General features: G+C 15.1%; 4 protein-coding genes and 3 pseudogenes across 4 annotated transcripts; 4 read left to right on the top strand and 3 right to left on the bottom strand.

The window, feature by feature from the left end:
* The first annotated feature begins 1,474 nt into the window (after positions 1-1,474).
* LOC143432504 (NADH-ubiquinone oxidoreductase chain 1 pseudogene) lies at positions 1,475-2,912 on the top strand (annotated as a pseudogene).
* LOC143432486 (cytochrome b-like) lies at positions 2,477-3,773 on the bottom strand. Its single transcript, XM_076909151.1, is given in 1 exon segment — positions 2,477-3,773. A coding segment is annotated over 1 exon segment (1,122 nt). The 5' UTR covers positions 3,639-3,773; the 3' UTR covers positions 2,477-2,516.
* A 1,507-nt stretch (positions 3,774-5,280) lies between these two features.
* Positions 5,281-5,726, top strand: LOC143432489 (NADH-ubiquinone oxidoreductase chain 4 pseudogene; annotated as a pseudogene).
* Positions 5,663-5,833, top strand: LOC143432490 (NADH-ubiquinone oxidoreductase chain 4 pseudogene; annotated as a pseudogene).
* A 322-nt stretch (positions 5,834-6,155) lies between these two features.
* Positions 6,156-7,604, top strand: LOC143432487 (NADH-ubiquinone oxidoreductase chain 5-like). The gene is given in 1 exon segment (XM_076909152.1): positions 6,156-7,604. A coding segment is annotated over 1 exon segment (876 nt). The 5' UTR covers positions 6,156-6,354; the 3' UTR covers positions 7,231-7,604.
* Positions 7,605-8,366: 762 nt separating this feature from the next.
* Positions 8,367-9,152, bottom strand: LOC143432488 (cytochrome c oxidase subunit 3-like). The gene is given in 1 exon segment (XM_076909153.1): positions 8,367-9,152. A coding segment is annotated over 1 exon segment (774 nt). The 3' UTR covers positions 8,367-8,378.
* A 1,399-nt stretch (positions 9,153-10,551) lies between these two features.
* On the bottom strand, positions 10,552-11,366 carry LOC143432503 (cytochrome c oxidase subunit 2-like). The gene is given in 2 exon segments (XM_076909169.1): positions 10,552-11,271; positions 11,337-11,366. Coding segments are annotated over 2 exon segments (744 nt in total). The 3' UTR covers positions 10,552-10,557.
* Positions 11,367-15,731: the final 4,365 nt, after the last annotated feature.

Raw genomic sequence — 15,731 nt, 5'->3', positions numbered from 1 at the left:
CGTCAATTTCATTATAAGTGAAATAAGTCGTAACACAGTAAATGTATTGGAAAATGTATTTAGAAACTAAAAATTTTAGTTTAAACAAAATATTTCATTTACATTGAAAAGTTTTATAAAAATTAAAAATTTTAATTGTTTTTTTAAATATCAATTAATTAATTAATAAAATTATATTAACGTGTTAATTATTTTAGTATTTATTAAGAATAAATATATTAATTTATATAGATAGTAATGTAAATGAATAAAGTAAAATATATAAAAGTATAATTAATTTTGTACCTTTTGTATCAGGGTTAATTTATATAAATTTAATAATTTTAAATATCTCGAATATAAAAGAGTTAATTATATATAATATTTTTTGTAAAATAAAAATTATTAATATATAATTAGAGGTTAAATGCCATTCGATTTTATTGATATCTAGTTTTTTATTAAATAAATTTAATTTAAATAAATATAATATTTATTTGTAATATAAATTATAAATAAATTATATTTAGAAATAATTTATGGGATAAACTATAAATTAATATATAATTAAAATTTATAATGTAAATTAAATAATATAATCATAGAATTTGATATTGTAATTAAAAATTTTATAATTTAATTAAATAGTTGAATATAAAAATTTAAATATTTAATATAAAAATTTAATAAAAAAATTTTAAGAATAATATTTAATAGGATATAATGATTAAATTAGTAATATAAATAAGTAAATTATATATATATATATATATATATAATTAAGGAATTAGGCAAAATAAATATATTCACCTGTTTAACAAAAACATGGTTTATTGAATATAATTTTAAATCAATCTGCTCAATGAAAGAATTTAAATAGCTGCAGTAAAAGTAACTGTACTAAGGTAGCATAATCAGTTGTTTTTTAATTGAAAACTAGTATGAAAGAATTGATGAAATATATACTGTCTCAATTATATAATACGAATTTAAAATTTTAGTAAAAATGCTAAAATTTTATTATGGGACGATAAGACCCTATAGAATTTTATATTTTATTTATTAATTTAATAAATTAAAATATTTGATTGGGAGGATTATTAAATTAAATTAACTTTAATAAATTATTCTTAAATATAAGTAAATTAAATGATTAAATTTTATTTATTAAAAGATTAAATTACCTTAGGGATAACAGCGTAATATCTTTTGTTAGGTCATATTAATAAAGATGATTGCGACCTCGATGTTGAATTAAGATATTAATTAGGTGCAGATATCTAATATATAAGTCTGTTCGACTTTTAAAATCTTACATGATTTGAGTTCAGATCGACGTAAGTCAGATCGGTTTCTATCTATAATAAAAGTAATAATTAATTGTACGAAAGGACCTTAATTAGTAAATAATTTAAATAAATAAATAAATTTATTTAAGTAAATTATTTTAGCAAATAAGTGCATTAAATTTAGAATTTAAATATTAATAAATTAATTTATTAAAATAATAATTTATATTATTTTAAATTTAATTTTATTAATTTTAATAGTGTTAATGGGTGTAGCATTTTTAACATTAACTGAACGTAAAATTTTAGGTTATATTCAAATACGTAAAGGTCCTAATAAATTAGGTTTTAAAGGAATATTACAACCTTTTAGAGATGCAATTAAATTAATTTCTAAAGAATGATTTTTTTATAATTTAGATTATATATATTTTATAATTAGACCTTTATTAATATTTATATTATCAATAATATTATGATTATTTTATCCTTGATTAAATTTATATAATATTAATTATAGAATAATTTTAATAATATTAATTTTAGGATTAAATATTTATCCAATTATAATAATTGGTTGATGTTCAAGATCAAATTATTCAATATTGGGTTCATTACGTTCAATTGCTCAAATAATTTCATTTGAAATTAGGATATTTTTAATATTTTTTGTATTTTTTTTATTAATTGAAAGTTATTCAATTTTTAGAATTATTGGTTATCAGATAATAGTAAAATTTAGTTGATTATTATTTCCATTATATTTTATATTTTTAATAAGAATATTAATTGAATTAAATCGTACTCCATTTGATTTAATTGAAGGAGAATCAGAATTAGTTTCTGGTTTTAATGTTGAATATTATAGAAGAATATTTACTTTAATTTTTTTAGCTGAATATTCAAATATAATATTTTTATCAATAATCTTAACAATTATATTTTATGGATTTATATATTGATCAGTTTATTTTTTATTAGTGTATATGGGTCATGTATTATTTTTTTTATTAATTCGAGGGGTTTTACCTCGAATTCGATATGATGAATTAATACATATATGTTGAACAGATTTATTAACAATTAGATTATTTTATTTAATTTATATTTATTTAATTAAAGAATTTATATATATAATATAAAGTTAATAGAATATTTATAATTCTATATTGTATTTTCAAAATACATACTTATTCAAGTTCATTAACTAGATAAATTAAATATTAATTAATTAATTAATAAATTATCTCATAATTTGTAAAAAAATTGATTAATAAAAAAATATGTAAAGTATGATGAAGTGATGATTAAATTAATATTAGTATATGGATATTCAATTAGTTGACCTCCAATTCATGTTAATAAAATAAAATTATTAATAAAAATTCAATAAATATATTGATTTAATTTATAGAATTTATTTGTTTTATTAATATAATTTATTAATATTGGTATAAAGTATAAAATTATAATAGATATAATTAATGCAATTACTCCACCTAATTTATTAGTAATTGATCGTAAAATTGAATATGCAAATAAAAAATATCATTCTGGTTTAATATGAGTTGGAGTTACTATTGAATTAGCAATTTTAAAATTATCTGGATCTCCTAAATAATATGGATTTTGTAGAATAATAATTAATAATAATAATAAAATTATAATTATTATTAATAAATCTTTAATTAAAAAATAAGGATGAAATAAAATTTTATAATAATTACTATTTGTTCCTAATGGATTTGATGAACCTTTATCATGTAGAAAAAATAAATGTAATATTACTATAACTAAAATAATTAAAGGTAATAAAAAATGTAATGAAAAAAATCGATTTAATGTTGCGTTATTAATTGAGTATCCTCCTCAAATTCATTCAACAATTATTTGTCCAATAAATGGAATTGCAGATAATAAATTAGTAATAACTGTTGCTCCTCAAAAAGATATTTGTCCTCATGGAAGTACATATCCTAAAAATGCAGTAGCTATAGAAATAAATAAAATTGTTACTCCAATTATTCAAACATGAGTTAATTTAAAAGAATTATAATAAATATTTCGTCTAATATGAATATATATTATAATAAAATAAAATGATGCTCCATTTATATGAATTATTCGAATAATTCATCCATAATTAACATCTTTTATAATATGAATTATACTATCAAATGCATAATTAATATTTGGACAATAATGTATTGATAAAAATAATCCTGATAAAATTTGAATAAATAACATTATTCCTAAAATTGATCCAAAATTTCATCATATATTAATGTTTATTGGAGTGGGTAAAGAAATAACTGGATCAATAAAATTATTTAATAAAATATTTGAATTTAATAATTTTTTAAATCTCATATAATTTAAAATAAGATTTAATTTAAATTATATTTTAGATCGTAGTGATTTTTTATTAATATAGCATATTTTAAAAATTAAAAATAAAGTTAAAATTAATGTTATAATTATTAATAATAATATTACGTGATTTGGAAATTGAAAAATATTAGAAATAGTATTTTTATCTAAATTTAATCCAATTTTAATTGGATTATCAAAGTTTTTTGTTTTTTTAAATAAAAAAATAATAATAAGAAATGCAGTTAATAAAATTCCTCAAAGAATACCAGATCAATTTTTTTTTATTGGTGAATTAATTATTCTAGAAAAATAAATGAATGTAATTATTATTCCACTAATAAATACAATAAGAATTATTAAGTTATTAATTGAATTTAAAGTATATAAATATGTTGAAATTCTTAATATAATTGAATATAAAATTAATGTAATGATTAATTTTAATGGATTTATTTTAATATTTAATACATTATTTATTAAAATATAAAATAAAATTATTATTGGAATAATATTAATAATTATAATTGTTATTATTGTTGTAATAAGATATCAAAAATAGTTTAATTAAAAAATAATAACTTTGGAAGTTATTGATATAAATAACGTATTTTTTGAATATCTTAGCTATAAAATGTATATTATTTATTATTAATTTACAAAATTAATGTTTTAAATTAAACTATATAGCTATTATAAATTAGAATAATATTAATTTTTAATATATTTTTTATGCTAATAATATTATTTCATTTAAACAATAATTATTTAAGATTTTTAATTTATATAGAATATATTATTGTAACTATTTTATTTTTTTTAATTATATTTAAATTAAATATTTGATTTTTTTTAATTTATTTAGTTTCATCAGTTTGTGAGTCAGTATTAGGTTTATCTTTATTAGTAAGAATAAATTATGAATATGGACATCAAAAAATTTCATTAATTAATTTATGTTAGAGTTAATAGTATTATTTTTAATAATTAGTAAAGTAAATAAAATTTCTGGTGTATATATAGCTATAACTGGAGTTTTATTAATAATAAAGAATAGTTGAATAGAATGATCAATAATTGTATCTGAGTGTGGATTAAATACTTATTCAACTTGAATAAGAGTTATAACTTTATATATTGGAGGTTTAGTTATTATTAGATTAAATGAACAAAATAAAATTATATTAAATTATTTATTATTATTATTATTATGTTTTAATTTTATAATAATAAATTTATTATATTATTATTTATTATTTGAAATTGGTGTAATTATAATATTTTATATAATTATTTTTTGAGGTAATACTTCAAGACGAATTTTAGCAAGATTTTATTTATTATTTTATACTATAGTTTTTTCATTACCTATATTATTTATTATATTTGTATTATTTAATAATATTGGAAGATTATCTTTTATTATAATAGATTTAATTAATTTAAAAATAAATTATTTTATTATTATATATATAATATTAACTTTTTTAGTTAAAATTCCTATATATATATTTCATCAATGATTATTAAAAGCTCATGTTGAAGCACCTTATTATATTTCAATAATTTTGGCTTCAATTATATTAAAATTAGGAACTTATGGTTTATTACGAATTTTAAAATTTTGTTTTTGTAGTATAAATGAATTTTATATTTTTTATATTATATTAAGAATTTTAGGAATAATTGTAATAAGATTATTATGTTTTATTACTATTGATATAAAAGTTTTAATTGCTATTTCATCAGTTGTTCATATAGGTTTATTAATTATAGGAATATTTATGAATATAAAAATAAATATTATTGGAAGTTATTTATTAATAATTTCTCATGGTTTTAGATCATCAGGATTATTTTTTTTAGTAAATGTTGTTTATAAAGAAACTAATAGACGATTATTTTTAATTAATAAAGGGATATTTATATATATACCTTCAATATCTTTAATATGATTTTTAATATGTTCATTAAATATAGCAATTCCTGTAACATTGAATTTAGTTGGGGAAATTATAATAATTATGGGTTCTATTATATGGTATAAATTTTTATATAAATTTTTAACTATATATTTAATTTTTAGTTTTATATATTCTTTATATTTATTTGTAAGAGTTAATCATGGAAAAAATAATTTAGAAAATATTTATAGAGGTTATATAGTTGAATTTTTTGTTATTTTAATACATTGAATTCCAATAAATTTAGTTGTTTTAAATATAGAAGCTTTAATTTATTTAAATAGTTTAAATATAAAATTTTGAATTGTGATTTCAAAGATGTTTTTTAACTTTAAATTATTGTAAAAATAATAATTTTTGGATTAATTTTATATTTTAAAAGTTTATTATTAATATATTTAACATTATGTATAAATTATTATATATTTACATATGTTATAGAATGATTAATTATTGATTATAATTCAATAAAGTTTAATTTATTTTTATTAGTTGATAATTTAACATTATCATTTATTATAATTGTGACTTTAATTTCTTCATTAATTATGTTTTATTCAATTAAATATATAAATTTAGATGAAATTGAATTAAAACGATTTTATTATTTATTAATGATATTTATTTATTCTATATATTTTATAATTCTTAGTCCTTGTATTTTAACAGTTATTATTGGTTGAGATGGATTAGGATTAATTTCATTTTGTTTAATTATTTATTATCAAAATATAAAATCATTTGTAGCTGGTATGTTAACTATAATTTTAAATCGAATTGGAGATGCTAGTTTATTATTAATAATAGCTATAATATGTTCTTGTGGAAGTTGAAATTTGTTTTTATATGATATGAATTTTTCAATAATATTTTTTATTATTATAATAGCATTTACAAAAAGAGCTCAAATACCTTTTTCTAATTGATTACCAGCAGCAATGATAGCTCCAACTCCAGTATCTTCATTAGTTCATTCTTCAACATTAGTAACAGCTGGTGTTTACATTTTAATTCGATTTGAAAAATATATTGATGAAAATTTTAAAATAAATATAATATTAGTTTCAAGATTTACTATATTAATATCAGGTCTTATTGCAAATTATGAAATTGATTTAAAAAAAATTGTTGCATTATCAACATTAAGTCAATTAGGTTTTATAATAAGAGTTTTATTTATAGGATTTAGTGAATTAGCTTTTTTTCATTTATATATTCATGCATTATTTAAGTCATTAATATTTATATGTGTTGGTAATTTTATTCATAATAATGAATCAGATCAAGATATTCGAGATTATAGAAATTTAAATATATTATATCCAGTAAAATCTACAATTTTATTATTTACATTATTTAGATTAATGGGATTTCCTTTTTTATTGGGATTTTATTCAAAAGATATAATTATAGAACATATTTATGATAATAAATTAATTACGTTTAATTTATTTATTTTATTAGTTGGAACAATTTTAACAGTATCTTATGCATTTCGTATAATTTTAATGATTTTATTTCATCAAGAAATAAATATAAGGTATATTAAAATACATAATGATTTTTTTATAAATATTATTATATTTACATTATTTGTAACTTCATTAGTATATGCAAAATTTTATTGATCAATTATATATTCATTTTATAATTTAACTTTAAGTTATAATATAAAATTATTGTTATCTAAATTATTTATTTTAGGAATATTTATTGGATTTTTAAGTTATAAAAATTTATTATTTTTTTCAATGTATGTATTATCTTTTAAAAATATAATATATGTAGATAAATTTTTTAAAATTTTATATTTATATGTATTTATAGTAATTGAAGAATATGAATCAATTATTGAAAAAAAAATTATTCCTTTTATTATACATGAATTATTAAATATATTTAGCAATTTAATTAAATTTCGTATTGAAAATTATAATTTTATTGATTTAATAATAAATAATATTATATTTATTATTATTATTTTTTTTATATTATTTAATTATTTAAATAGCTTATATAAAGTGTAATATTGAAAATATTAAGAAAATTTTTTAATTTTTAAATATTTATAAGTTAATAAATAACTATTTATATATTGAAAATATATTGTTTTATATTAAACTATATAAATAGAAATAATGATTAATTTATTAATCAATAATTGAATTAGAAGTTCAATTTAATTTATTTCATTAATTGGAAAATTACTCTCAATGTATTTATTAACAATAAATTGCCTCTATTTGGCTTCAATTAATAAATTATATATAACTAATAGTTTAGTTAATTTTTAAGTCGAAATTAAATGTAATATTTACTTATATATATATATATTAGTATAATCATTTAATAAAATTAAAAAATCATTCAGTAAATAATGTTAAAATTAATGATATAATAAAAGTAATTATTGTTAATAATAAAATTATTGAATTTATATTGATTAAATGAAAAATTAATGGAAGTAATATAATAATTTCAACATCAAAAATTAAGAATATTAAAGTAATTATAAAAAATGGTAATGAAAAAGGAAGATTAGGTTTAGATAATGGTGAATATCCACATTCATATGGTAAATTTTTTTCATAATTATTTTTTTTTATTATTGAAATAAATATATTTGTTATATAAATAATTATAGGAATTAAATTTACAATTATTAATAAAGTTAAATAAAAATATATTATATATATTAAATTATTTAAATTTTTTAATTGGAAATTAAATGTAATATTTATACTATATATATATGTATATTGAATTATCATATTAATCAATATAAAAATAAATATAAAAATAATCAAATAACATCTACAAAATGTCAATATCATAATGCTGCTTCAAAATGAAAATGATGAATATTAGAAAAATGATTTTTTTTAAATCGTATATATATTGTTAAAATTATTATAATACCAATAATTACATGTAATCCATGAAATCCAGTTATTATAAAAAAAATAGATCCAAAAATTCTATCATTAAAACAAAATATAGATTCATTATATTCAATGTATTGTAATACAATAAAATATATTCCTAAAATTAATGTATATTTTAGTCTTTTATTAAAATTAACATAATTTATATTTAATAAAGAGTGATGACCTCATGTAATTGTAAATCCTGATGAAACTAAAATTACTGAATTTAATAATGGAATATCATAAGGATTAAATATTTCAATTATTATTGGAGGTCAGGTTATTCCAATTTCAATATTTGGTGAAATTGATGAGTGAAAAAATGTTCAAAAAAATGAAATAAAAAAAAATAATTCTGAAATAATAAATAAAATTATTCTAAATTTAAGAAATTTTATTACTATAATTGTATGTATTCCTTGAAATGTTCTTTCTCGGATTACATCTCGTCATCATTGATATATTGTAATAATTATATTTAATAAATTAATATATAATAAATAATCATTATTTAAATATAAATAAATAATAATTCTAATTATTAAATTTATTAAATTAAATGATATAATTAATGGTCAAGGTCTTAAAGTAACTATATGATAAGGGTGATTATGTGTTTTCATAATGATATAATATACCAATTAAAAATTTATGTAAATTATATTAATTATAGAATTTAAATCTATTAAATAAAATTAAAGAATATGATTATATAAATGATTAATTTTAATTATTTATATTTACTTGAAATTAATAATTTAATTAATCATTTATTTTTAATTGAATAATATATGAGAATCATAAATAATAAAGTACCTAGAGTAAAAAAAATCATTGGATGATTTAAAAATAAAATAAGAAGTTTATTGATTATTCGGTTATAAATTTTATAAATCTCAACTTTAATATTAATATAAATTAAGAATAAAACCGTTTTTAATAATTTGAATAATTTTTTTAATATGTCGTTTTTCATTTTAAATTTATTTAATTTCTGAAAAATATAGAATTAATAAAATAGAATATACATAGGCTTGGATTATTGCTATTGAAATTTCAAGAATAAATAATAAATTTTGAGTTAAAATTGTAATTAATATTAAAATTAAATTTTTATACTCAATATTATTAATTGATATTGAAGATCCAATTAAAGTTAATAATAAATGGCCTGCAATTAGATTAGCTGTAAGACGAATTGATAATGTTCAAGGACGAATAATATTTCTAATTAATTCAATATAAACTATAAAATTTATTAATATAAATGGAGTATTTAATGGTACAAGATGACTTAATGATTTTTTTGTTAAATTAATTCAATTAAAGATTAATATTGAAATTCATATTGAAAATCTTATAATTAAATTAAATGATATATGTCTGGTAATAGTAAAAATATAAGGTATTAATCTTAAAAAATTTATTATTATAATTATTAATATTAATCTAATAAATATTAAAATATTAGATTGATATTTTTTTGATGAGATTAATATAAATTCTTTATATAATAAAGATAAAAAATTAATTCATATTATATTTAATCGTGATGGAATTAATCAATATGAATGAGGAATTAATATTAAATATATGAAAATAACAATTCAATTAAGTATTAAATTTTGGTTAATTGCAGGATCAAATCTTTCAAATAAATTTATCAATATCATTTTCAATAAGTTTTTATTTTATATAAATCTTTATTAAATTTTAATTTTAATGGAATTGAATTTAAAATAAATATAATTAAAATAAAATTAAATTTACATAATAATGAAATATATAATCATTTAATTGGTCTTATTTGTGGTATAATATTATTAGAAAATCAAATTAATTATAAATTATATTAACTAATAATTAATCATTAGAAGTATTTATAATTTACTATTTTTGATTTAAAAAATCAATTCTTTAATTTCAGACATCTAATGAATATATTAAAATAATAATTTTATTAATTTTAGTTTGACAAACTAATGTTATAAATTAACTAATTTTAAAATTTAATTAAAATGATTTAATTCAATTTATAAATAATTCATAAGATGTTCTTTCAATAACAATAGGTATAAATCTATGATTTATACCACAAATTTCTGAACATTGACCAAAATAAATTCCAGGACGAATACAAAAAAGATTAAATTGATTAATTCGTCCTGGAATTGCATCAATTTTAATTCCTAGTGAAGGAATTACTCATGAATGAATTACATCAGTTGATGAAATAATTAATCGAATTGCAATTTTTATAGGAATAATTATTCGATTATCAACATCTAATAATCGAAATAAATTTAAATTATTATTGTTAATTATATATGAATCAAATTCAATGTTAATAAAATCAGAATATTCATATGATCAATATCATTGATGACCAATTGATTTAATTGAAAAAATTGGATTTAAAATTTCATCAATATAATATAAAATTTTTAATGAAGGAAAACAAATAAATAATAAAATTAATATAGGAATAATTGTTCAAATAATTTCAATAGTATGATTTTTTAATAAAAATCGATTTAAAAATCAGTTATTAAATAAATTAATTAAAATTATTATAATTAATATTATAATTATAATTATAATTATTATTACTAAATTATGAAATGAAATTAAATTATCAGAGTAAGGTGAGTTAGAATTTTGAAAAAAATATATTTGTCAAGTTGCAATTTTTAATAAATGTTTATAAACAATATATATAGATCTTAAATCTAGCGCACTTATCTGCCATATTAAAATTCTGAAAAAAAAGTTTTTATTTTTCTTTTAATAATAATAGGAGTTTCAACAAAAGAATGATTTAATGGAGGGTAAGTCATTAATCATTCTAATGATGATTGTCTATACTTAAATATAATTATACGTTTTACAATTATTCTTTCTATAATAATAAAAATCATTATAATCAATCTATTAGTTGATATAATTGATCCTAATGATGAAATTGAATTTCAAAAAAAATAAGCATCAGGATAATCAGAATAACGTCGTGGTATTCCCATTAATCCTAAAAAATGTTGAGGAAAAAATGTTATATTTACTCCAACAAATATAAAAATAAATTGAATTTTTAATCAATTATTATTTAATATAAGTCCATAAATTAAAGGATATCAGTGAATAAATCTTGAAATAATTGCAAATACGGCACCTATAGATAATACATAATGAAAATGTCCAACAACATAATAAGTATCATGTAAAATAATATCAATTGATGAATTTGATAATATAATACCAGTTAATCCTCCAATAGTAAATAAAATTACAAAACCTAATGATCAAATAATTGAATTATTATAAGAATTTATTTTACATCCATGATAAGTAGCAAGTCATCTAAAAACTTTAATTCCTGTAGGTACAGCAATAATTATAGTAGCAGAAGTAAAATAAGCTCGAGTATCAACATCTAATCCTACTGTAAATATATGATGAGCTCATACAATAAATCCTAAAAATCCAATTCCTAATATTGCGTAAATTATTCCTAAATTTCCAAATACTTCTTTTTTTCCACTTTCATTTATAATAATATGAGAAATTAATCCAAATCCTGGTAAAATTAAAATATAAACTTCTGGATGACCAAAAAATCAAAATAAATGTTGAAATAAAATTGGATCACCACCTCCTATTGGATCAAAAAATGATGTATTAAAATTTCGATCGAATAGTAATATTGTAATAGCACCAGCTAATACTGGTAAAGATAATAATAATAAAATTGCAGTAATAAATACAGCTCATGAAAATAAATTAATTATGTCATAATTTATTGCAATATTTTTTATTATTATAATAGTTACTATAAAATTTATTGCTCCTATAATAGATGAAATACCTGAAATATGTAATGAAAAAATTATAATATCAACTGAAGGGGAAGAATGATATAAATAAGAAGATAAAGGAGGGTAAATTGTTCATCCTGTTCCTGGTCTTATATTAAATAAATTTCTAGAAATTAATATAATTAATGAAGGAGGTAATAATCAAAATCTAATATTATTTATTCGAGGAAATGCTATATCAGGTAAACCAAGTATTAAAGGAATTAATCAATTTCCAAATCCTCCAATTATAAATGGTATTACTATAAAAAAAATCATTAAAAATGCATGAGCTGTAATTAATGAATTATAAATTTGATCATTATTAATTCAATTTCCAGGAATACTTAATTCTATTCGAATTATAAATCTTATAGATGTTCCAATTATTCCTGATCATAAAGCTAATATAATATATAATATACCAATATACTTATGATTTGTTGACATAAATCATTTTTTTATTAAGATTTATACTTTTAAAATTTTAAATATATTTTTAATTTTGAAGATTAATAGTTTAAGATAATTAACTTAAAATCTTCAAAAGTATAAAATTCAATTATTAGTATTATGTCTGAAAAAGAAATAAATTGTAAATTTATTCATAAAGATTTTAAATTCTTTTAATACTATAAATTTTTATATTTAATTATTAAAGTTTTTAAAAACATTAAATTGCAAATTTAAAGATATAAATTATATTTATTAATAATTAATAAATATAAAATATTATAAATATTGTTATATTTATGGAAATAAATATATATATGTATATATATTTAATTTTAATTTGTTTAATATATAAATTATAATAATATTTAAAATTTGGTAATGAATTTTCTAAAATCATTAAATAATTTCAAATTATAATAATTCTAGATATTATTATAATTATAAAAAATCATGAAGAATAAATAAATAAATTTGTTAATTCAAATATAAATATTCATTTTATAATAAATGATATAAATGGGGGTAATATTCTATAAATTAAAAATATTATTGTTAAAATATTAATGTTTTTATAATTATTAAATATAATTAAATCTATTTTTTTATTTAAATTAAATTTATTTATTAATAAACATAAAAAATAAAATATAAAAGAATAGAAAATAATATAATATATAAAAATTGACTTGTTTAAATATAATAATATAATAATAAATGAAGTTTGATTAATTGATGAACATGCAATAATTTTTTTTAATGATTTAAAGTTATTAGCAAAAATTGAAATTATAATTCTATTTAATATTAATAATAAAATTATAGATTGATTTAATTGAATAAAATTAATTATAAAATATATTGGTATAAATTTTATAACTGTTGATATAATAAAAATATCTTCTCATATAATATAATTATAAATATAAATTATTCAATATCTAAAAGGAAATATTCCTATTTTTATTATTATAATAATTTGAAAAATAATATTTAAATAATAATTATAATTAAACATAGAATAAATTTGACATAAATTTATTATTAATAATAAAATTATAATTATTCTTGTTAAAGTTGATAATGAATAATATAAAATTCTTGGTATTTTATTTAAATTATAATTTATTAAATAAATTATAATAATTGTAGAAATTTCTAATAATATTCATTGAATTAAAATATTATTAGTTACAAATATTAAAAATGATAAACAAATAGTTAATATAAATATATAAATATTACTAAATAGTATAAATTTTTTCATTTTATATACTTAAGTGTAATTGCACATAAAATTTTGAATTTTATAGAATTAATAAAATTAATAAGTATAAATTTTTATATTCAACTATTTATATAAATTTAGGGATATTTATATAAATAATATAAAAAAAAATAATAAATATTATATATAAATGATTATTAGATTTGATAGATAATAGTAATTATAATTACATTTTTATTCTATCAAAATAAACCTTTTAATCAGGCATATTATCTTAAATATATAAAAGATTATTATCTATATTTAGGGTATGAGCCTAAAAGCTTAAATTTAGCTTATTTATATAGATAACTTATTTAGTAAGAACTATTAAATGCAATTTAATTATTATATTTAATTTTAACTATTATCCATATAAATTTAGAGATATTTATATGAACGTTATTTATATTATTTAATGATTTTTTTATGTTTATTAAAATATTAGTATAAATTTTTATATTCAACTATTTATATAAATTTAGGGATATTTATATGAACGTTATTTATATTATTTAATGATTTTTTTATATATATTAAAATATTAGTATAAATTTTTATATTCAACTATTTATATAAATTTAGGGATATTTATATGAACGTTATTTATATTATTTAATGATTTTTTTATGTTTATTAAAATATTAGTATAAATTTTTATATTCAACTATTTATATAAATTTAGGGATATTTATATGAACGTTATTTATATTATTTAATGATTTTTTTATGTTTATTAAAATATTAGTATAAATTTTTATATTCAACTATTTATATAAATTTAGGGATATTTATATGAACGTTATTTATATTATTTAATGATTTTTTTATGTTTATTAAAATATTAGTATAAATTTTTATATTCAACTATTTATATAAATTTAGGGATATTTATATGAACGTTATTTATATTATTTAATGATTTTTTTATGTTTATTAAAATATTAGTATAAATTTTTATATTCAACTATTTATATAAATTTAGGGATATTTATATGAACGTTATTTATATTATTTAATGATTTTTTTATGTTTGTTAAAATATTAGTATAAATTTTTATATTCAACTATTTATATAAATTTAGGGATATTTATATGAACGTTATTTATATTATTTAATGATTTTTTTATATATGTTAAAATATTAGTATAAATTTTTATATTCAACTATTTATATAAATTTAGGGATATTTATATGAACGTTATTTATATTATTTAATGATTTTTTTATGTTTATTAAAATATTAGTATAAATTTTTATATTCAACTATTTATATAAATTTAGGGATATTTATATGAACGTTATTTATATTATTTAATGATTTTTTTATGTTTATTAAAATATTAGTATAAATTTTTATATTCAACTATTCAATTATATTTAATTGAATATTTCATATAATTTTATTATTTTTTTTATATTATTTAATGATTTTTTTATATTTATTAAAATATTAGTATAAATTTTTATATTCAACTATTTATATAAATTTAGGGATATTTATATGAACGTTATTTATATTATTTAATGATTTTTTTATATATGTTAAAATATTAGTATAAATTTTTATATTCAACTATTTATATAAATTTAGGGATATTTATATGAACGTTATTTATATTATTTAATG

Source organism: Xylocopa sonorina, unplaced genomic scaffold (genome assembly GCF_050948175.1).
Source record: "Xylocopa sonorina isolate GNS202 unplaced genomic scaffold, iyXylSono1_principal scaffold0498, whole genome shotgun sequence".
Taxonomy (NCBI): domain Eukaryota; kingdom Metazoa; phylum Arthropoda; class Insecta; order Hymenoptera; family Apidae; genus Xylocopa; species Xylocopa sonorina.
This window is presented reverse-complemented; position numbering and strand designations above follow the sequence as displayed.